Here is a 22,714-nt window from a genome sequence, read left to right on the forward strand (position 1 = left end):
GCGGGGCCTCCGGGCTCAGCCCCGTGGGGACGGGGCGGGGCCGGGCGGCGGGCGGGGAGCCCCGGGCCTGCCCTCCCTCCCGGCCTGGGGCCGCGCCCACACGGGCCGTCCGGAAGGCATGCTCTGCTCTCCGCCTGTCTGTCGGGGAGACGGAGCTTCGGCGAGGGGCGCCCGCCTCTGTCGGCCTCGGGCCCCCTCCCAGCGGGGACCAGACCTCCGTCCGGGAGCGGATGCCGCGGGTCGCCTCATGTGCGGGGCGTGTGGGCAATCAGGGGCAGTCTGGGCCGCCTGCCCGCCGCCGGGGTCCTCACGTCAAAACGAAGGCGCCGCCCTCGGCTGGTCCAGCCCCTTCCCAGGGCCCACTTCCTGACCCTCTTTCCACCGCAGACCGCTTCCCGTCCTTAAGTTACAGCGGACTCCCAGCCGCCTGAATGTGGTGGGTCTTGGGCCAGGTGGTCCAGGAGGGTCTCTCCATCCCTGCCCCCTGCCTCATCAAGAGGGATGACCGGCAGGTGGCCCTTCCCCCAGCGTTCGCTCAGCCAGACACCAGGTGGCATGGGCGGATGGTGTGGGGTCTCAGGAGGTTCTAGACACCCACGTGTCTCCCGGCTTTGACCCTTGCTGTTCTTTCTGCCTGGAACATTGTCATGTCATGTCATGTCCACACCTGGCCCACTTACCTTTATCTTGCAGGACAGGAGTCAGTGTCTCTTAGGTCACTTTGTCCCTGACCCCCTCAACACAGTCCTGGGCTCACCAGTCCGGGCTCCCATTACACAATCCCAACCTGCGGGGGGCCGGGAGGAGGAAATGCGTCAAAGGTGAGGAGCACTTTGAGATGAGCACACAGGGTATTTGGTAAACTTTAGCTCCTTCCTGGCTCTGGGCAGACACTGAGGGGCTATTAGCAGGACCCCCACCCCCAACTCCACACCACCACATCCAGCCGTGGCAAATATAAGTGATGGCTTTAGTCAGAAAAAAGTTTCAAGTGAACTGTACCGGCTACCCCCCCTCCCATAAGGACAAGTGCACTTCAATGCCGGAGGTGACACTTGAATCCTTGGGTTCCACTTACCTCTCCCCAGCTTTGCAGATGCCCAGGGAACTCCCCCAGGTGGGACTGAGCCCCACCTCTGATGGTGGCCTCCTCCCTCTGCAACACTCTCACCCGATCACCTAGTCCTGGACTTGTGACCTAAGAGTTGGTCAAAGCAAAGCCCAGGACTTCAGATGAAGACAGAGAGGAAAGCAATACCTTCTGGAATTTGGGAAGCCTGATGACACAGGGCGGAGAAGGCAATGGCACCCCACTCCAGTACTCTTGTCTGGAAAATCCCATGGACGGAGGAGCCTGGTAGGCTGCAGTCCATGGGGTCGCTAAGAGTCGGACACGAATGAGCAACTTCACTTTCACTTTCCACTTTCATGCATTAGAGGAGGAAATGGCAAACCCACTCCAGTGTTCTTGCCTGGAGAATCCCAGGGATGGGGGAGCCTGGTCTGCCGTCTATGGGGTCGAACAGAGTCGGACACAACTGAAGCGACTTAGCAGCAGCAGCAGATGACACGGGGAGTAGGGGAGTGAGGGTGGTGGGGATTGAGATGCAGAAAGTCCCAGAAAATGACCACAGCCCTCCCTGGTCAACCTCCAACGGCAGCCTGAGCTCAGCCTGCCTCCAGGGGTTTCAGATACGTGAGCCATGAGCCGGGGAATCCACTTCTGAGTTGTTTCTCTGTTACTCATCCCCAGCAGCTTTCTAACAAATATGCACATCCAAGGCCTCCCCTTCCCTCATTGTGAAACTGAGCTGATTTGATGAGCCAATGCTAGAAAGCGTGTTTGTGTTATTTGCTCAGGAGGCACTCGGTAGGCATTTGCCTAATGAATCAATGAATGAAGGAACTCGTGGGGTCAGAATCTTGAACCCAGCTCTGACTCAGCTGCTTAACCTGGAGTGTAACTTCAGACCACTCTTCTTGCAGTGCCTGGGTTTCCGCATCTGTAAAGTGAGGCTGAGTCCTAACAAGCCCTGCTCGCCTACCTCACAGGCCTTGCAGTCCTTGTGGGAAGACCCAAGCGACAGGGAACACACCTCAAGCTGGGAAGCGACGGGGGGTGTTATCTGAAATGGCTCCATTGGGGGACAGTGCTCTAAGCCTCCAGTGGAGCAAGTCCTTGGGTGGGGAGAACCTGGAATTCCAAGAACTAAGATGTGTGTCTTCCTGGAATCTGCCTCCCCCGGTTCCCTGGGATGAAAATGCGATACACTCCCTTCTTTTCTGCCTTCTCAGGGTTCCCAGGAAGACAGCCCCGCGCCCCTGCCGATTTCTCAGGGCCGGCCCACTTGGGGAGGGCTGTGGGCCCAGGCCTGGTGCAGGGTCTCAGGCTCACCAACTCCTTCCTCCCCGGCTCTCTGCGCCTTCCTCCCCGGCTCTCTGCGCCTTCCTCCTCGCTGCACTGGCCTTACTGCCTCTCGGTCACAAGGGGGCAGCCTCGCTCTGGGCTTCCGGACTCAGGCGGTGGTGGGCCGGCCCGGGCAGCAGGAGGCCAGGGAGGGAGTCTTTCCAGCAGCGCCCACCCTGGTCTCCTTCAGTCTCAGCCCGTGCCCACCCCCAGATGGGGACACTGGGTCTCTCCCTGAGATCAAAGGATGCCACCCAGTACCCTGTGGGGAGGAAGAAAGAGGAGAGACCCTAAGCCTCCTTCCAAGGTAAGCCTGAGATGGCCGAGGTATGCCGCATGGAGGCCAGGTACACACGCCGAGTGCGCCTCAACCTGGGCCTGCTCACGGCCCAAGCCACGCTGAACCCATGTGGTGTCATCTGGGGGCTCTGAACAGGTTTGATACCACCCCTTTATGTCTCAGCGCAGAAAGAATTCCACAAAGTGATAGATAATAAGTGATTTATTAGGGGGCTTGTGAGGCTTACAGGCAGGTGGGCGAAGGGCTGCTGCAGCCCGAGAACTTGGTGGGCTACAGGTTTATAATCAAAGGAAAAGTGGGGAGGGGGAGAACACCTGTTTCTTGAGTAGACGTCATGCTTCCATCATCAGCTCCCCCTCCAGGCTGGGCAGGGGAATTGCTTGTCCTGACACGGCCACCAATGACTGTTTTTCATGAGAGCAGAGAGCATGTCCGAGGGATTATTACCTTTCTGAGCTCACTGGGCAGGATGTGGGGCTCGTGCCACCATTGTCTCATTGTTTTGGGGGCATATCTCGTGCGTCTGTCGCATGGTTTTGTTGCCAAGCAAGCCTGCTTGGTTCTGTGGTTAAGCAAACCTGCTCGTTAGCTTACAGCAGCTAGCTGTATTTTTTTCCTACTTACAGTCCCATATTTTTTTCTACTTAGTCTCCTCATGGGATTGGAGAAGGCAGTGGCACCCCACTCCAGTACTCTTGCCTGGAAAATCCCATGGACGGAGGAGCCTGGTAGGCTGCAGTCCATGGGGTCGCTTAACTGTTTAAATAATCACCTACTGTGTCTCTTTATTCTGTCCCTATCAATCAACATGGCTCAATGAGAAACCTAGGTCTACCAGGAGACCCCACAGGTATTGCCAGGGGTGGGGCGTGGGGGGTGGAGATCCCTTCCTGGTTTCAGTGACAGCACCCATATCCCAAATGTGGTGCTGGGTGGCCAGGCAGCTCCCCTCCCTGCCCCGGCCCAGCAGGGAGCATGCTTGGCGGTTCCCCCCTGGGCTCTGGAGATACCAGCCCTTACTTGCTCTCTGGACTTGAGTTTTTTCATCTCTATAATGTGGCAGTCCCAGTTTCAAGCCCGCTGTGAGGAGTGCATGCCTGTCGACCGTTCCCCTTGGTGTTGGCACGGGGACCTTGGTGTGAGGCACACCTTGCCGTGTTGGACCGAGCAAGAACCAGCAGTGTTGGCTCCTCGTCAACCCCCACTCAGGTGAGTGACTCTACCTTAGTGGCTTTCAAACTGTACTGTGGTCACGATCCCCATGGGTACACGCTGTGGCCTTTTCCACACTCCCCCATGTGTCTGAAACAGAAGTGACTCCACGTGGTGCAGAATGCTTTCTCCTACAACCTCTGGATGGGCTCTGACCCTATTTGAAAAACTGCTCCCAATCCTATTTCTTCCCTTTCTTTTTATGCTGTGCCACCCGGCTTGCTGGATCTTAGCTCCCCGACCAGGGACTGAACCCATGCCCCCGGCAATGGAAGTGCGAGTCTTAACCACCAGACTCCTAGGGAACTCCTTCCTACCCTTTCCTGAATGGACCTTGTGGACTCCTTCTCTGTTACTGCTGGAACTCACACAGCTGGGGAGGCAGGGGGGCGGTCCTTGAGACCACGCAGGTGCCTTCTCTTTCAGCGCTGGAGGTCAGAGGCCCACAGCCCGCCTCAGTACCTGAATGGGTGCTGGAGGTTTCTGGAGGCCCCAGGGGAGAACCAGGCTCCTCCTCCAGCTCTCAGCGTCTGCACCATTTGCGGACGCTACAGCAGACGGACAGAGGCAGGTGCCAGGGGCCGGGATTCCCTCCAGGAGGGAAGTGGTGCTTCCCGTGGGTCAGCAGCAGGGCAAAATATGCTCTTTTCAGAACATCACGATGTCCTTTGAGAACGCAGTTACCCACGTTAATAGTACTAGAGTCATGTGGGAACCACTGCTCATTTCTGGGCACGCGGCCAGGCCACGCTCAAGGCCATGCTGTATTCATTTTCCCCGCCAGTCACTTTTTCTTTGTTGCGCCTCTCAGGAGTCTTAGCCTTGAAATGTCAAACTTGGCTTCTCCTTATGATGAAGATAACTGAGTTTGGGTATAATCATCTCTAAACCAAAATGACAACATGTGCTTTTTCTCTCCCACTGCACATCTTGCCCCCCACCACACCCACAGGGAAGAGGCGGCTCGGCAGAGGTCTGTCTGTCGTCTCTAAACAAGCTGGGAACAGGGTGCCTCCTCTGCCCAAGTCCTGCCGGGTTAAAGACTGCACTAGAGAAATGGTTCTTTTGGTTGAAGGGTATACCAGATGGCTCGATTCAGGAAACTAAGTCTAAGATTCTGCCCCCCAAATTCACTAGTCTGACAAAGAATTCACCCACATTTCCCTATTAAAAATGCAAACAGTATAGGGAAAACAAAACCCAAAACATATTCAGTGTTTTTATTTTTTTTTTAGCAGACAATTTACATACCTCCCCACCCCTTCCTTTAAGTTAGTGTTGACAACGTCCATAATAAACTACTTAAAGAGAAGCTTTGGTCAAGAATGGAATGAAATTGCAAAACAAAACAAAAACAACCCCCCAAACAAAACCCAAATCACTGCTGCTTTTAAAAAACCAACATTTTCACCAATTATATTCAAACAACACACACAACGAGGTTTGCGCCACGTGCATCTTCAGTGTTTCCTGGCGGCGGGCTCCCCTCCCGGTGCGAATGGCAGCGCTGCCCCAGCGCAGCCGGTCCGTCCTCATGCTGGGTCTGGAGGCTCGCTCAGCTTCACATTATCCGAAGACCCTGGATGGAAGACTCTAAGGTCTGGGGAGCAGCGGGGAGAACACGGATCATCACTAGGGACTGGCCAGCCCAGCGTTTCACCCATTACCCCACCTGCCTCGGAGACCCGGACTCGCCAGGACAGGGCGCCCCCTGCTGGTCCTTCCAGGCTGTGCGCTGCCTTGTCCCCAGGCCGGGAGCTACACCCCGGGAGGGAAGGCTCCTATGTGCTTATATCATCTGTGTCGCTGGCCCCGCACTCTAGTGCCCTGATGGCAGGCACTCCCACGTCTGTAACCCCCACGCAGCCAGTCGGGTCCACAACACCGAGCGTGGGCTCACAGGGGGACGGATCACAGAGGAGGACGTGCTCACGAGCGCACAAAAGGAGAGGCAGGTTGGCCGCAGGGATCAAAGGAGGACGGCGCTACCCACCCAGGTGGAGCTAATTACACAGGTGCGGACGCCCCAAAGCGGCGAAGTAACAAGGGGGAGAGACTTGTAGGGGCAGAAACATCAATCGTCGTGGAAGCCCTATAGGCAGAGGCAGAGTTCTGTGAACATTTCACTTCTGGAGGTTTGGTCCGCCTCTCCTCCCCCGCCACCCGCCCGACCCCGAAGCTGGAGGCTGCAGAAGCCTCCGGGGTTTGTCCCTCACTCACAACACCCCTCCATCCGGCCCCCTAAGTCTCGCTGGTCCAGAACCTTCTGGCCACCCCCACCATAGCTGGAGGCACGTCCTGGTCACTTGCTCACTAGGCCCGGAGCCCAGGCCGCCCACACATCATGGCGGGCGCCTCTCCAAGTGGGCTCCAGAGTTGCCCCCACTGCCCACAGACATGCCAGGCTCCTCCAGGGGTCTCTGCCCAGCCCACGGTGACCACCACAGCCCAGACCACTTGCTACCTGAAACTCACCCCGCCTGAAGAGGCCGCTCAGGCAGTCTGTGCAGCACCCCCCAACCCCACACTCCCCAACGGGAAAACAGGTGCTGACTCCTCCTCACCCAGCTCCCCGACCCTGTCCTCCTCTCTCTCCCGCCAGACGAGCCCTTCCAGGGCCTTTCATGGCCAATCCTCAGGGCCAGCCCCCGGGCCCGGCACCCGAAGGCCGGCAGCCAGTGCTGGTCAGAGGAGTTGGTGTGGCTCATAAAAACATAGCTACAGAGTTCGACCGGGCTGGACCCAACCCCGGGCCTGCCGCGAAAGCAGCGCTCGGCTCCCCGTCGGGGACTGTGCGGACACCTCAGTGAGACAGAGCGGCTCTCTCCTGCTAATAGCCCCTGGGGGCAGCCCAGCGCACCACACTCCTGCCCAGCGTTACAGGTGACGGTTGGGTTAAGGGCACGGGGAACAGTCTTCTCACAAGAAGAATTTAAGCACCAAAGAGATGTGTTCTGAGAGGTACAGACAATACCTTGAAATCCCAAATGGTCATGGCTCCGTCAATGCCGGTAGTGCAAAATTTGCGACAATCTTGCTTGTCCACCTCGTAAATAGACACTTGACTGAAAGGAAGCACAAGCAAGAGACAGTGAGGGGCGTGGCGGAAGCGAACGCAGCCTTCCTAGACGCGCAGCGGCGTTTCCAGGAAACCAAGTGTCCACCAGTTCCTTTAAGGTGTCTGTGGATAGTAGTCTGGGGCACCCTGACTCAGAAAATGCTCAGATGAATTTTATTACCAGGTATCCAGAAAAGAGACTGCCAAAAGGGAAAAGTTAAGGATGGGCATTAACCTTAGGGATGTAAAGAGAAGCAGGGCGATCCGGGCCACACAGCGCGGCCCTGGGGGAGCAGGGGGCGGGCACAGCCACAGTTAGGACAGGCTTTCTGAACAAACTAGAGGCCCCGTGAAGCATGGCTGAAACCCACCTGGCTCCTCGTGTGCACCGTGATGCTGCTGAGAAATCTAACTGAATGATCTTACTTGTACATATTACTTGAAATCTAGGACTGAAGTGACAACTACGGTCACTTTTCAGACAGGGTCTGACTGACCTTCCTGCCGGATGCTCCCTACGAGAGGAACACGCCGTTCAGGACGGTCTCCTTTTGTTCTCAGTCACGTTTCTGAGACAGCGAGACTCAGAAGAGGCTGCCTGAAGGCAGGGCCCGTGCTCTGCGTGTGGAGGACAGGCTGACTACGGGGTGCGGGTGGAGCTGGCTCTCTGTGACAAGCTGGAAACAAGGGCCCGCAGTCGGGAAGCTACAGCCTCCTGTCACCCCGTTCCTGAAGGGTCGCCCGGGCCCGGAGGGCACAGACAGACCATCACGGGACTGGCAGGAAGCAGAGGGGAGCGGCGCCCCCTGGCGGCCGGGCGGGGCACCTACGTAATGCTGTTCTGGTGCAGCGTCTCCAGGGCCGTGTTGCGGTCCTCGGTCGTGGCCCGCTTGTCCATGTTGCGGAAGCGCTCCATGGCCGACATGTTGCGCTGGATGCTCTGTTTGGGTATGTCCAGCTTGGAGACGAAGGTCAAGCAGCCGCGGTCGTCGTAGTTAAAAAGCATGGGGCAGCAATCATGGCCCTGAAATGGGGGAGCTGTCAGGCCGGGTTGCGGGGGTGCCCACCAGCTCCCCCAGCGGACGGTCCCACCACAGAGGCCTCTGGATCCGTTCCTTCTACGAGGCTGCTGTTCCCTGTGCCTCAGCCTCAGGGCACACAGCCTCAGTGCACGGCCTGTTCTGGTCTCAAGAATGAAACGCAGGGCACGTGCGGGAAGATAAGATAAATACTTACAGCAGCCACGACGCTGTTCTCTGAGACGAATGACACACTCAGGAGGGGCAGGAACTCTGTCTTCAGAGTTGAGACCCTGAACACGAGAACCCGGTTAACACGCACTGGAAGGGGCCATGCAGCCTCGTCAGACACGGGGGGTGACAGAGGACATGTTCTCAAGGGGCGTCACAGCGTGAAGGACAGACACTTCGCGAGAGGAGCCCTGTGAGGACTTCCTTGGTGGTCCAGTGGCTAAGACTGTGCTCCTAATGAAGGGGGTCCCAGATGAGGTCCCCTGCAGGGAAGTAGATCCCACACGCTGCAATGAAAGATCCCACATGCGGCAGCTGAGCCCCTGCGCAGCCAAATAATTAAAGTGAATAAATCTTTTTTTTTTTTTTAAGAGAAGCCCTGTGACCTCCAGCAATCTCCAGCATGGGCCAGCCCCGAGGTGACCTGCAGCAGCAGGGGCCTCTGCCCCTCTGGCTGTGCCCCCTCTCCTGGTTCTGTTGCCCTGGCCTTGGCCCCCTGCCCCGTTACCCACATGCCCTCCTCCTGCCCACCTGAAGTCCACCCTGATTTCTGAAACTCGGCCTGGGTCTCATCACCCCCACAAGCAGCTTTCCTGCACCACTGCAGCCTGCAGGGCTTCCCCTCTCTCTGGCCTCCTAGAGCTGACTGTCACTGTCACGACCGAAGGCCCTTCTCTGACACCATCCTCGTCTGGGCTCACAGGGGCTCCTAGTGGGCCGGGACCACAGATACTCATGGAAGTCTAGTCTGTGCCCGTCAGGCACTGGGCCTGCAGCTATGGCCACTGACGAACAAAACACAGTGTTAGCCAGCCAGGACCTCACACATGAATGGGCCATGTGTGTGGGTACATGTATGCTTCATGGTCATCTGCCAAGAAATGATAGATGCAGCAGCAAATGTGCTGATTGATGAAGGAGGATCATATGCCGCAGAAATGCGTCCATGGTTGTGCTCAGTCATGTCTGAGTCTTTGTGACCCTATGGACTGAAGCCCGCCAGGCTCCCTGGCCATGGGATTTTCCAGGCAAGAACACTGGAGTGGGTTTCCACTTCCTTCTCCAGGGGCTCTTCCCTACCCAGGGATCAAACCTTCATCTCCTGCACTGGCAGGCAGATTCTTCACCACTGAGCCACCAGGGAAGGCTCACACGGCTCCATGTGAAAGTCACCCCTGCAACCTCCAACTGCCTCCTCCGCCAGCATGACTGGCATTGGATTAAAGTCCTAACACCTCATCCGAGGCTTTCCTGTGGCTTACCTAGCTCTTACTACATGAAATACTTATGTCTGAGATGGAGAAGGGTGGAGGATGTAATCTGACTTGCAGCACCGGAAAAGGCAAATAATACATCAGTAGGACGGTAGACAGGGGCTTGTGAGCATTTGCTCAGAGCTCATTATGCGTTATAGTAAACTACAGAAAGCAAGCAGCCATGACATCAGAACATGACTGAAGGACAAGGAGCAAATTACTGTACAGGATGCACAGCATAATCCCACTGGCGTTGAAAATGAAAAGATGTGTGTGTCTATATATGTGCAGAAAAATCATCTTGAAGATGATGTAATTTAGGATTGGGGGGAATGTTTAAAAAAATTTAAAAACAAAACAAAAACCAACCAGTTCAATCCAAGTAGTAAAAAAGACATTCTCTTTGAAATGTCATTTTGTTCCCGCCATGGGGCAGGGGGAATCAGATGTGAGGGCTTCCGGGAACAGGGTGCCAGGTCAGGAGACCCTTACAGGTGGGCTCCCTCTAGCTGCCAGTGGAAGGATGCGCCAGGAAAGAACGGAGATTCATAAGCGGCAAGGACTGCGGTCGCCCCCTCTGCCCTCCAGGCATGAGCAGCAGATGCGAGCTCTGAGCTCTGAAGGATGCCCTCCGCCCTCCTCAGGGCTGAGCTGGGGCCTCCTCACCCCGAGTCCCTGCAACCCTGCCCCCTCCAGCGTGCACCCCGGGTGGGCTGGCTGCCAGGGGTCGGCCATCACCAAGGCCCCGGGTGAATGGAGCTCTGCTCACCGACCACAGAGAGGAAGAACACATCCCCCACTTCATCTAAAGCTGTGGGATGACGCTCACGTGCTGTGAGGGATTCTCAGGGATGGATTAACTGCCACCTGAAGGAACTCTGGGACCAGGAGCAAACCAGGAGGCTCCTTCGGAGGATTCATGATGGGTATTTCCATTAACAAGTGTTTCTGGAAGGGAAACCTGAATCTTCAAAATCTCCCCAGATGGACCATCTAAACGTGTGAAGGTGACTTTAAAGGCTGCTGTGCAGCCAGGTTGGGACTTTTACGCTCGTGTCCTGTACTTCCACCAGGACTGGGAGGCCTCAGGCCAGCTGCGGAGAGACCCCACGCTGCTCCTCTGTAAGCCCAGACAAAGGCTAATACTCACTGCACGCTTTTGGAGGCGTCGGCAACAGACACGGTGCTGTCATGGCTGACCCAGGCCAGGCGGCTGCCACTGGCCGAGAAGCTGACCCCGTGCACCCAGCCGCCGGTGCCGCTGCCCCCGAACTCGGACATCAGCTGACCGAAAGGCATCTTGCTGCCCCAGGGCGTGCTGGCTGGCTTCTCATCCACTTCTTTAATGTAGGCAGAAAACACTCTGTGGTTTAAGGGCAGAGAGAGAAGGAAAAAGGAATGAAAACATCCATATGTACTACTAGAAACAGGCCATGGGCAGCTGCTGGCAGGCGCCCCAAGACGCAAAGGTACCAACTCAGCAAAACCAAAACCTGACGACAGGCAAGTTCCCACATGCACCTCTCAAGAAGGAGAAGGTTCGGCGGGCTGCCTCCGCGTCAGTTCAAGTGTGGCCTACGGCCCATGAGGCATCGCTCTTCGGGCACAGCATCTGCAGGTGATAGACACAGAAGCCCTTCCCCTTCCCTCCTGGAGGGCATCTGGAGGAGGACCATGCTGTCCTGCCTGCCCCTCCCCAGCCCACGGCGGTCTCTGCTAAACGAGGCTACCCGCCATTATTCTCAACAACAGTGGTCCAGGAAGCCCACAGGGACAAACAGCAGGAGAGGGGAAACGATTTGCCGCCCTGCAGGAAACCACCGGTACTAACTCATTTGAAGAATGAAAGGGACATCCCAAGAGAAAGCCAAGGGCACCAGGGAGGCTGAGGGGGCAGGCTCTCCCTAGTGTCAATGTCCAGCCTGGGTAGCAGGGCTCGCCTGGGATGAAGACGGGTCCTTTACAGCCTCGGGTCATCGGTCTCCTTCTCTAATTCCAAGACTTAATTCTGTGGGAAGCTGTTCTGACCCAGACGGAAGCAGAAGGGCTGGAGAACAGCTGGGAGTCGGTCCTTCTAGTCCCTTGGCCCTCCAGTGCTATTTCTTTGTACGGCTTCGCTTTGAAAACTTCTGAACCCTAACTGCTACACTGCTGCTCAAGCAGAAGGGTCAGCGTTGTCCCCAAAGCACCTGATGCTACCGTCCTCTCATCCCACAGCCGAATTCTTACACACATCCTTAAAAAACAAACCAAAAGAACTTGGGTATTCTTGGATATAAATCATTAGACAGGTTTTCTGGAATGTCTTCACACAGCTTACTAAAGAAAGCTTGCACCCCCATCTCCCAACCCACGAACCAGCGAATAATGAAGCAACATATATTTGCTTTTCTTTTGGCTAAAGGCTGGGGGGCGGGGAGGGAGCCTTCTTGATAAAGAACAGCTTTAAAAAGCAATTACATCGTATGATCCTTAAAGCGCTCAGCAAAGTGGCCCTGTTTCTTCCAGGCCCATGCTCATGACAAATAAAGAGCTTCAGCTGAGAAGGAACCCAGCAGCGCCCTGTTCAGCTCTGTTTTGCTAATCTCAGCCTCACTCTGGAACGCACCGAGTCCCCTGCCAGGGTTGTGAGATGAGAAACGACCTGTGGGGGTGGGGGACCCTGCACCTGCGCCCCCCTCCCCCCGCCAGAGGACACTTCCTGGTTTGGCCCCTGCAGCCCCTCCACCTGCCCCTCCTCGCCCTCTTCTTTCTGCCTCCTGATTTCCGCAAATGCTGGCATTCCTTTTCTAGATCACAAGCTCCTTTCATCTCTTGAGTCCTCGTGGGGCCCGGCACAGTCCCTTACAAAATAAAGGAACCGCACAAACACTTGCTGAAGGACGGAGAACGAGGAGCTGAAGGCTGCTGCCAACCCTCGCCTGCTCCCACCTGCATTTGAAGTCGCAGGATCCCGCGGCCAGCAAGACGTTGTTGGGATGCCAATCCAAGCTGAGGACCGTGGAGCGGATGGGCTTTTTAATGTGCTTGCTCACCCACCTACAAAAGGAGAAAACCCATTTCAGTTTACCCACGCATCAAGCAACCGTCCCCAGGTGACCCACAGATGTGCGCCAGGTGAAACCAGCCCCACAGGGCTCCTGCTGGAGAGGAGGTGCGTCTATAAAGGAAAAGAGCAAGGGGGACCCGCAGAGGCCCTTCTGCTCCTTTTCACCCTTTGACATTTTCACCAGAACAGCCGGTTCTGAACTTTCCTGGCTACCAGGGGATCCTCGTTAGGGAGTGTATTTGTAGATTAATTCTGGTACCACCGCCCCCCACCATGGACTTTCAGATTCCTAACCTTAGGAATAAAAATGGAGGTTTGACATCACTTAAATTTTTATTACAAATAACTCAGTGATCTGTTCCTTCGTTTTGGGTTAAGTTTGGGTTGGTTGTAAAATAGTTTAATTCCCTTTCTAAGTCTCTATGAAGCTGCAAATTTATTTTTTCACAGAAAAGTCAAGAAATGAGAACCTCTTGCTGAATATGAGCCTCTGGCTAATTCTCTGTGCATGTGTGCTAAGTTGCTTCAGTCGTGTCTGACTCTTGTGACCCCATGGATTGTAGCCCACCAGGCTCCTCTGTCCATGGGATTCTCTTGGCAAGAATACATAGGAGTGGGTTGCCATGCCCTTCTCCAGGGGCTGCTCCCGATCCAGGGATTGAACCTGGGTCTCCTGAGACTCCTGCACTGCAGGCGAATTCTTTACCACTGAGCCACCTGGGAAGCCTATGGACTTCCCTGGTATTCCAGTGATCGAGACTCCTCCTGCCAATTTGGGGGCATGAGTTCAACCCCTGGTCAGGGAACTAAGATTCCACATGCCAAAAAAGATTCCAAACAACAACAACAACAACAACCCCAAAATAGTTTATTTATATCTAAGATCAGTCATCATTCTGGCCTAATTCAATTTCTGTCCTTAAACTGCTGCTTAAAAACCAATCCCGTTCTATTACTCAGGAGCTGGGAGACTCACTCTTGAGCTGAATGCTAGGTCACTTTTCTAGAGAATCTTTCTCATAGGGGCCTTTCTGGAAAACAGACAGCAGTCTGATGTGTTTTGTGCCAGTTATTTGACATTAAAGGCCTTTAGAGGTTTTTTAAGAGTCCTTGCATCCCACCAATGAAGTACCGTGCCATAGCTGAGACATCCCACTGAACACACGTCTTGTTCAAGGGACAGTACTGTGTCCCACAGTTAAGCCCAATTTACCTGTACTGAAACTATTTTTCAATGAATAAAAATGCCAAATCACTGAGGTTGAAGGCTACCCAGGAAAAAAGCTGCTTCTCCTGTTACAGTGACCTTCTGAACAATTTCTTGCGGGCAGTATTTTGTTATCCTTATTTTAACAGGGGCTTGAAAGAAAGGCCACCAGTCTTTAATTCATAATTCAGTCTTGTTGCAAATTCACAGATGATCAAAATTTCTGAGGTTTTACTAAACTACATAATGTAACATGACCATCCCTTCCTTTCCTTGCTTCAGACAGGGACACAGGAAGAATACTGTGTACTCGGCTATTTTTAGTACAAACACAAACACTGCCAGTTTCGCACTAAATGACAATTCCGTGTTGGAGGGCATTTACCACCCTTTCTGAACACGTGCCGGGTAGAGCAGAGTGGTTTCCTTATCAAAGTGAGCAGGAAGGAGTAGCTAAAATCAGTTACTTAGCCATAAAATACACCTGGGTATTTTGACGGGCTCAGCTACGAGTGGTTTACAGTATAAAGCATGTACAACAGGCTGATTTATTTCTGAGATTTTGGTCAATTTTTACTTCAGCAGTTTAGATAAGTAAAATGTTATACCAGGACACAGTTTTCGTTAGCAAACTTTAAAGACAGGAGAATACTGCTCTCTGTAGGAATTCTAGATATTTTAGTCAATAGAGATAGGGGAAAAAAAACTATTCCTTAGGGCATGGGGACTCTTTCAAGTTTATGATTTATATACATCAGGGTAAGAAAACAGCAATGTAGACAGTGCAGAGTGAAAAGAGTCGTAGCATCTTAAAGAACAAACAAGTTAGGAGATCAGAACATGGAAACTACAGCTCGATATTAATGTGAGGAAGATGTGAGATTGGACTTGTACTCAGAAGAAGGAAAAAATGCTCAGAGAGATTGGAGAATTTCAAAGGAAAAAAACATCTCTGGATGTGGAAGAGCTCAAGTTATAGTTAAGCCTGTACCCAGCGCCTCAAGAAGTCACCGAGGACACAGCGGTCCAAACACACAACTCCACAGACAGAAATAAAAATACTCGGATGGCGCTCACCAGTCATTTTCAGACTCAAAGTAACAGACGGAGATGAGTCGTGCTCCACTGCCCACGGCAAACTTGTTCTCTAGCGGGGACCACTTGACGAAAGTGGCCGCCCGGTTAATTCTCAGGATCACCAGGGTTGGCTTCCAGACACCATCCTTCTGACTCCAGACATAGGCGTTGCGGTCGGCCCCGCAAGTGACGATGCGGTCACTCTTGGGAGCCCAGTCAATACCTGCAAGTGAGACATGGTGGGCATCAGCTCCGCCTGGCCAGCCGCAACAGACGGGGCACTGGCAGGTGGGCCGGGCTGGAGGTGGGCCTGGGACCTTCCTCCCCAGCCCGTCCTTCCCCACCGATGGTCCTGATCACCAAGGCAAGGACGCTCCTCTGCAAAGTTCTGTAATTCAGGATCTTCTGAAGGCCAGGCAGAACAGAGCTTTATAACTGTGGAGCTTCCAAACCAAGCAGGGGCATTCTCACCACCCACTCCCATGGCTTTAGAATTCTGATCTGAAGACCGTTGTCTAATATAGCAATGTACAGGGTGAACGACCTTCAGTATAGAGAGGGCAAAATATAAATTGTGATTCTTCTGAAGGTAGCTGCTATTTAAACTAAACAAAATGCCTTTCCTATATGATACAGGTTCTGTGAGAGTCTTTGAGTATCTTTGTATCTAAACTAGGAAGAGACCTAAACAGAGTCAGTACTGCCGGTGCTCACTCAGCTGTGTCCAACTCTTTGCGACCCCATGGACTGTAGCCCGCCAGGCTCCCTTTCCATGGGATTCTCCAGGCAAAAATACTGGAGTGGGTTGTCATGCTCTCCTCCAGGGGATCTTCCTGACCCAGGGATCAAACCCCCTTCTCTTAAGTCTCCTGCATTGGCAGGCAAGTTCTTTACCACTAACGGAACTCTAGCACCACCTGGGAAGCCTCTCTGAAGGATCCCAAAGTCAAGGGCAGTTTGTTATACACCAAGAGTAAAATCTGCTATGACTCAGTCATTTTATACTTACTGATGAAGTATTTTCCATAAATATAATTTAACATTAAAGTTATAGAAATACCACTAAGAAATTTTTATTATAGGTGTTTCCTTAAAAATAATCAACATTCTTAACATTTATATAAAAAAATAGGAATCAAAGTCTCCATTAGTCATAAATCGCAGTGACTTTAGGAGTGTGAGGAGTTTATATTCATTCACCTACCGGAGCAGTCAGCTCAATTATTCATACCACTAAAGGGACAAAGATGGGGGAGTATATTCTCAGTGATGTGCATTTTTTATTTAAAACCATTCATTACAGGATAGCTTTGCAGCCTTTGTTATTAGATTTAAATTTTTATTTTTAACTACAACAGCAAACCCACATATTATCACAAGATACACATCACAATGGGACATACAGGAAAGTAAAAAAAGCTCTACTTCCATCTCATATCTACACATGTTCCTCCCTCAAATGACACTAATATCATGGCAAACATTTTCTTCTGCTTTCAGTAAATTAGCAGTGGTTATACATTATGTTAGAACACGGATCTCACCACAATAATTTCCCAAAACATCCTTTTGTTGTATGTTTGGTTTCCAATCACTTATTATTAATAGAATAGATAAAATCGGCATGAACATTAAGGCACATACCTTCTTGCTTTGGTTAAAATGATCTATGATACATTCCCAGAAATGTAATGCAAAAGCACATACTTGTTAAAAAGTGAGGAAGGCAGACGGTCAGTAAAAGGCAAGTTCTCATCTCTTGCTAATTTAGTGCTGCATCTTTTTTTTTTTCTGTTTTCCTGCCATGAGAAGACTTCAAAAGAAAAGGAAAGGACTCGAGCGTCTGTCCCATCTTTTCCTTTACAAACTGCATTCCAGGATAACCAGACAGTAGGTGAAGGTAAGCGTGTCCTTTATAAATGCATTCCAATTAATAGAGAGGAAATGCTAGAGAGTCTTACCATGGTGCAGCCACTTCTAAAATAACGGGTAGGGGAAAGATCATCAACAGTTGCTAACATCACAGAGAGAAAGATGACCTGACATTACGTGCCTCCTTCATGAACCTGCCATCTCCTAACCTCAACCAGCAAGTCACGGAAACAGAGCATGAAGGAACCTGTGATGCACTGAGTGCCTGCAGTCTGCAAAACCCAGGCTCTGGCAGACACTGCAGGACCGACAACCGATCTCTCCAGTTTCCTAACAAGCAAATAGCAAAGGAAAAGAGAAGGAACCCATGAACTGGAGAGACATCAGTTAATCCCAACCATGTGTGTACCTTATGAGGATGCCAGTTAAAGCAACTGACAACTGTACTGGTTACTGTTTGAAGACTCCTTATCTTTTAGAGACAGGAACTGAAAATGTGAGATGAGGCAATGTCTGGGATGTGCTTGAAAACAGAACAGGAAGAAGGAAAGTGAGTTGAGAACAAGACTGGCTACCAATTGGTAATTGTTGACTCTGAGTGATGGGTATATAGGGGCTGGGCTCATTGCATTACTCTTTTATATGCCATCTGTTTAAAACTCCACAGTAAAATCTTTTTTTTTTTTTAAGAGATGGTGATCAAATATTTAACAACAATAAAGTCAAAGAAAAGCACCAGACTCTGCTGTCCTTTGATGCACACCATATTCTTTTCCTCTGTACTACTGAGCAGATTTTTCTTCTAAAAAACTTCAGAGGGGCGTTTGCTTTTTCCATAGTTACTATCTCTCTGAGAAAGTATGTCTGATCTTTGGTCTCCTGCCACAGAGTTATATTTAGACTTTTCCAACAACAGTTTTTTCTTCAGATCTAAAAAAGAAAAATGTCATTTGAGCATCTGGACAGAAAACAGGCCCAAGTACAAAGGATTCCAAAGGAGAAGCAGGGGAGAGAAAGGACAAAACTATTTCACTTTCTTGGCTAGTTCTTTCGTCTTTCATCTTGGCCTTTTCTCATTTTTTCAGTATTTCCTAATGCTAAAATTCCAATTTAAAATATGAGGGTGCTTATTTTTAGGTTGCAAGGCCACCGGCAAAGGGACTTAATGGAAATAGGCCAAACCTCATAGAAATAAGGCCGTGGGAAAGAAACAGCAACCAAAATAGAAATTATGTCTTTGATGCTAGTTTGGTAATACAGCCAGTTGGCCCCTGACTGGCATCACACACAAATCACTGGTCAAAGCCAGAAGAGACAGTTTTTGCTGGGGACACAATCTAAGGGGTGCAGAAGGTCAAAATATGCTGTTTTTTTCTGATGCGGGAAAGATATCTTTATGCTAATCAGAATCAGAGGCAAAACTCAAGGGTCCCAATTAAAAAAAACAAAACATTTACCATCAGTCCCTGTGCTGCCCACTTAAGTGCAAAAATTACTTCGAGAAGAAGGGAGACCCAAGACAGACGTGAGAAATTTGTAAGTGAAATGTTATGGAGAGTAAGTTTTGATGTGCTTGGCCAAATTGTTGAAAGCAAGAGGCTCAATCACTCAGCCAGAAAACAGGATAAAAAAGAAACTACAGTAGTTAAGGGTCAAAGAATAAAGAGTTCTTCCCGAACACAGCAATAAGTGAGTATGTTTTTTTTAAAAAAAAAGCTGTCAGATAGGATTTCCCAGCACAGTAATACATTCTCTTGAAATCTGGCCATCAAGAAACGGTTCACCAAGTTCTGAAAACCTTTGTAAAAATGCTCCATTTTTCTCTCTCCTTTACTTGACGCTTTCTTAACAACACTGCTCTGATGTTACCTTCCCCAGCTATTCATTGAGAGTTTTTGTCAAAGATGAACGTTACTGCACACTTAGGAATCTGCCTCAGAACCACCGCTTTAAGATCCAGTCTTTTACAAATTGACAAGAAGAAAGGACACAAAAATTCAGTGGAAGAGTGGTTAGGAGTTATGAACAGTGAAGTTATGAAAAAGAAAACCCAGGTGGCTAATAAACAGTGGCTCAACCTTTCTATGCAGAGAAGGCAATGGCAACTCACTCCAGTATTCTTGCCTGGAGAATCCCAGGGATGGCGGAGCCTGGTGGGCTGCCGTCTATGGGGTCGCACAGAGCTGGACAAGACTGAAGCGACTTAGCAGCAGCAGCAGCAACCTTTCTATGAACCAGGGAAATGCAACTCAGAGAGAGACCGCCACTCACTAATGGGCCAGTCTGACTCTATCAAGCCTGGGAAGGCCAGCTCTCCTGTCAGGGTGGGTGGGATGAAGGCGAGCTGACGATGCCTGGCAAGGCTGAGATCTGCATAGCCCTGGGGTGCATCAAGTCTCCCAGAGACAAATATTCGCTCCTGGACGGAGATCTTCCTGTTGCTGCTGCTGCTGCTAAGTCGCTTCAGTCGTGTCCGACTCTGTTCGACCCCATAGACAGCAGCCCACCAGGCTCTCCCGTCCCTGGGATTCTCCAGGCAAGAACACTGGAGTGGGTTGCCATTTCCTTCTCCAATGCATGAAAGTGAAGTCACTCAGTTGTGTCCGACTTTTCTAGACCCCATGGACTGCAGCCCACCAGGCTCCTCCGTCCATGGGGTTTTCCAGGCAAGAGTACTGGAGTGGGGTGCCATTGCCTTCTCCGGGAGATCTTCCTAGGCACGCTCAATTTAGCACTTCAATGTCACAAGGAAAAAGTGGAAATAAATGTTTTTCAGTGCAGGAATGAATAAACAAATGAGGCATGAAATGCTAACCAGTGGGTAAAAGCAATCAGCTGGATCTACCTCCACCTACATACTTCTTCCCTGGTGGCCTAGCTGGTAAAGAATCCGCCTGCAATGCGGGAGACCTGGGTTCGATCCCTGGGTCGAGAAGATCCCCTGGAGAAGGAATGGCTTCTCACTCAGTATTCTGGCCTAGAGACTTCCATGGACTAATCCATGGGGTCGCAAAGAGTCAGACACCACTGAGTGACTTTCACTTTCATCAACTCCATGCACGTGAGTCAGAGCAGCCTCCAGGAGAGTGAAGGACAGGGAAGCCTGGCATGCTGCAGTCCACAGGGTCTCAAAGAGCTGGACACAACTGAGTGACCGAACGATAACACATATTCATGCAAGTGAAACTATAAAAAGCAGACGGGGACAGTATCATACCAAACTTCAGACCGCCTTCTGGGGGACAGGAATGGGCACGGGGGTGAGAGGGTGCGTTACCATTGTCTAGAATAACACTTCTTATAATCCAATCTTTCGTTTCCCAAATTTTCTGGCACAGGAAAAAAGATAAACAGCGGCTAATTCTGGGTGGCAGGAATATGGGTATTTGGTTACACTCCTCTTTGTCCTTTTCGATATTTTGGAATGTCTTCCTCGCCCCAAAAACAACATACAGGAAAGTTCTGGGAGACACGGTGTTCCCTCAGGACTTGCGAACCCAGCCTGGCTGGCAGTTTCACCCAGCTGTCTGACGTGCTGTCTGGTTCTGGCTTTCATGTCTCATCTCCATCTAAGCTGTTTAGTCCCCAGAGGCTGTGTTTTCAGGAACACTAGCAGAGTTCTGTGTACCAGCGGGGCTCAGAGACACACTTCAAGACCGAGGTCAACATTAGGATATTTTCTCAAATTCTCTAAAGACAGCTCAGTAAGTGCTGCACGACTCTGAGTAGGGTGGCTGACTTCTTTACTAGGCTGTCTGTCTACAAGAGTGTGCAGTGCTGGGAAATGCCGCACTGAGCCCACTCCCTTTACCTGTGATGTGTCCATTGTGTTCCTTGAGTTCATGGGCCTTCACCCACTGGCCCCCGTTCTTCTTATAGATGTGGACCTCGTGATTATTGGGGCTAAGGGCGATCTCTGGAAAAAAAAAAAGTCAAAGGTTAATATTTGAACCTGTCACCAAAAAAGGTATCTGTTACAGCGGGCTTTTTTTTTTTTTTTTTCAGGCTGTGCCGCATGGCTCGTGGGGATCTTAGTTCCCTGACCAGGGATTGAACCCAGGTCTTGGGAGTGAAAGCATGGAGTACTAACCACTAGATGACCAGGGAATTCCCACAGTGGATATTTTACTTATCTATTTACTTATTAAAAGAAATTTTTTTTGGCTTCGCTGGGTGGCATGTCAGGCAGCATGTGGGATCTTAGTTTCCCGAAGGGACTGAATCTGCACCTCCTGAATTGGAGCATGACCACTAGACCACCAGGGAATTCCTACAGTGAGCATTTTAAAAACAGATTGAAGGAAGGAACAGGAAGGCAATTCTAGAAAATGGTTTCCAATTTTGGCTCCTAAAGAATTCCTTTATTATTTTTACCTCTACTTGGAGCCCATATTTTAAAGCGTTTTAAAGAGAAACTAAAAATTTCATTTTATTAGAAACATACACAACTATCAATTAAGGATTCTAACCAGTAACAAACAAACAACACAGCTATACTTAACTGACATGATTTTGGGCCACAGTAAAATATTTGACGTTTTAGTTTACTGTCTGATGTTACGAATGATAAATATTTAATTTCTGTAGACTTTCTGAAACACCACAAATAGCTTGTAGGTTCTTATTATTGCTATCATGAATCGAAATAGGAACCACTCGTTTACTAAGGAAAAATACCTTTGATTCTACTGATAAAATAAATTGAAGTTTTTCTTTACAATAAAGCCAATATAAATCACAAAATACAAATCTGTTTTTAAGAGAAATCTCTTTAACCAATCTAAAATATTAAGAATATACATATATAATGGACTTTTTGAACTTATATGATATTTTTCTCCTTTCTAGTTCATCCATTTTTAAAAAATAAAAATTGATTTCTTAAAATTAAAGTCTATGACCCAAACTTTAGGTCAATCATTTAACAGCTCCCTCATCTATCATATCCCCTTTTCTTCACTCCTTAGGAAAGCCACATCTGTTTAAAGATGAAACTACGGAATAAATACCTAGCTCTAAAATTCTAAGACTTTAAGTGCTTTCTGGAAACCAGTTACATATTTCTTTAAATCTCCAAGATGTGTGTAGGGATTTCAAAATCCAAATCTAAATTTAAACCTGAAAACTATGTTTCAGATTAGAATGTGGCCTAACAAAAAAATGTGACTTTTAAGATACTGAGTATATCGACTAGTTTAAATGAGAAAAATTATAACTTATGTTTCTATTAAACATAATTGGAAATATTCTAAAACCCTATTTTTAGATGGGACAGTAGAGACAGAATTATAGGAAACTAAGCTATGAAGCTTTAGGACGTGATCACAAAGTAGAAGCTCTGGATTCACCATTCTGCCATGGTTCAAATATCCATCTGCTGCTGCTGCTGCTGCTAAGTCACCTCAGTCGTGTCCGACTCTGTGCGACCCCAGAGACGGCAGCCCACCAGGCTCCCATGCCCCTGGGATTCTCCAGGCAAGAACACTGCAGTGGGTTGCCATTTCCTTCTCCAATGCATCAAAGTGAAAAGTGAAAGTGAAGTCACTCAGTCATGTTTGACTCTTAGCGACCCCATGGACTGCAGCCTACCAGGCTCCTCTGTCCATGGGATTTTCCAGGAAAGAGTACTGGAGTAGGGTAACATCACCTTCTCTGAAATATCCACATAGAGGCCCATATCTAGGTTTTCACTTTATTCAACAACAACCTTAAGTATACTGTTTATGTGCCAAAGATTTATTCAAAAATAAGAGCAAACTGGGACTTCCCTGGTGGTCCAGTGGCTAAGACTGTGCTCTCAGTGCAGGTCCCCCTGGTTCGATGCCTGATTAAGGAACTAGATCCCACATGTGGCAACTAAAGATCCCACATGCCCAGACAAACAAATAAATTCATTAAAAAAAAAAAAAGTAAACCAAGTCTGAATTGCTTTAAAAGAGATAGTGAAGCTACAGATTCAAAGTAATCCTTATCAAAATCCCAGCTGACTGACCTAGTTCTCTGAAGCTATGTCCCTGTTTACATA

General features: G+C 50.1%; 1 protein-coding gene and 1 long non-coding RNA gene across 3 annotated transcripts in view; one reads left to right on the top strand and one right to left on the bottom strand.

Moving 5' to 3' along the window:
• Positions 1–12: 12 nt before the first annotated feature.
• Positions 13–17,536, top strand: LOC101904992 (uncharacterized). Its single transcript, XR_003032690.2, has 3 exons — positions 13–2,714; positions 3,772–3,917; positions 16,630–17,536. It is a non-coding gene; the product is annotated as an uncharacterized lncRNA (long non-coding RNA).
• Positions 5,126–22,714, bottom strand: part of ARPC1A (actin related protein 2/3 complex subunit 1A) — a 23,388-nt gene continuing 5,799 nt past the window's right edge. The window contains exons 4-11 of one of the 2 annotated variants that reach the window (XM_005225061.5): positions 20,501–20,605; positions 14,818–15,040; positions 12,416–12,523; positions 10,635–10,847; positions 8,215–8,290; positions 7,809–8,002; positions 6,895–6,985; positions 5,126–5,520 (exon numbers count right to left, since the gene is read on the bottom strand). In XM_005225061.5, the coding sequence (XP_005225118.1) occupies positions 5,482–5,520; positions 6,895–6,985; positions 7,809–8,002; positions 8,215–8,290; positions 10,635–10,847; positions 12,416–12,523; positions 14,818–15,040; positions 20,501–20,605 (1,049 nt within the window). In that variant the 3' untranslated portion in view covers positions 5,126–5,481. 2 annotated transcript variants of the gene reach the window in all.

The sequence above is a fragment of the Bos taurus genome, chromosome 25 (genome assembly GCF_002263795.3).
Source record: "Bos taurus isolate L1 Dominette 01449 registration number 42190680 breed Hereford chromosome 25, ARS-UCD2.0, whole genome shotgun sequence".
Taxonomy (NCBI): domain Eukaryota; kingdom Metazoa; phylum Chordata; class Mammalia; order Artiodactyla; family Bovidae; genus Bos; species Bos taurus.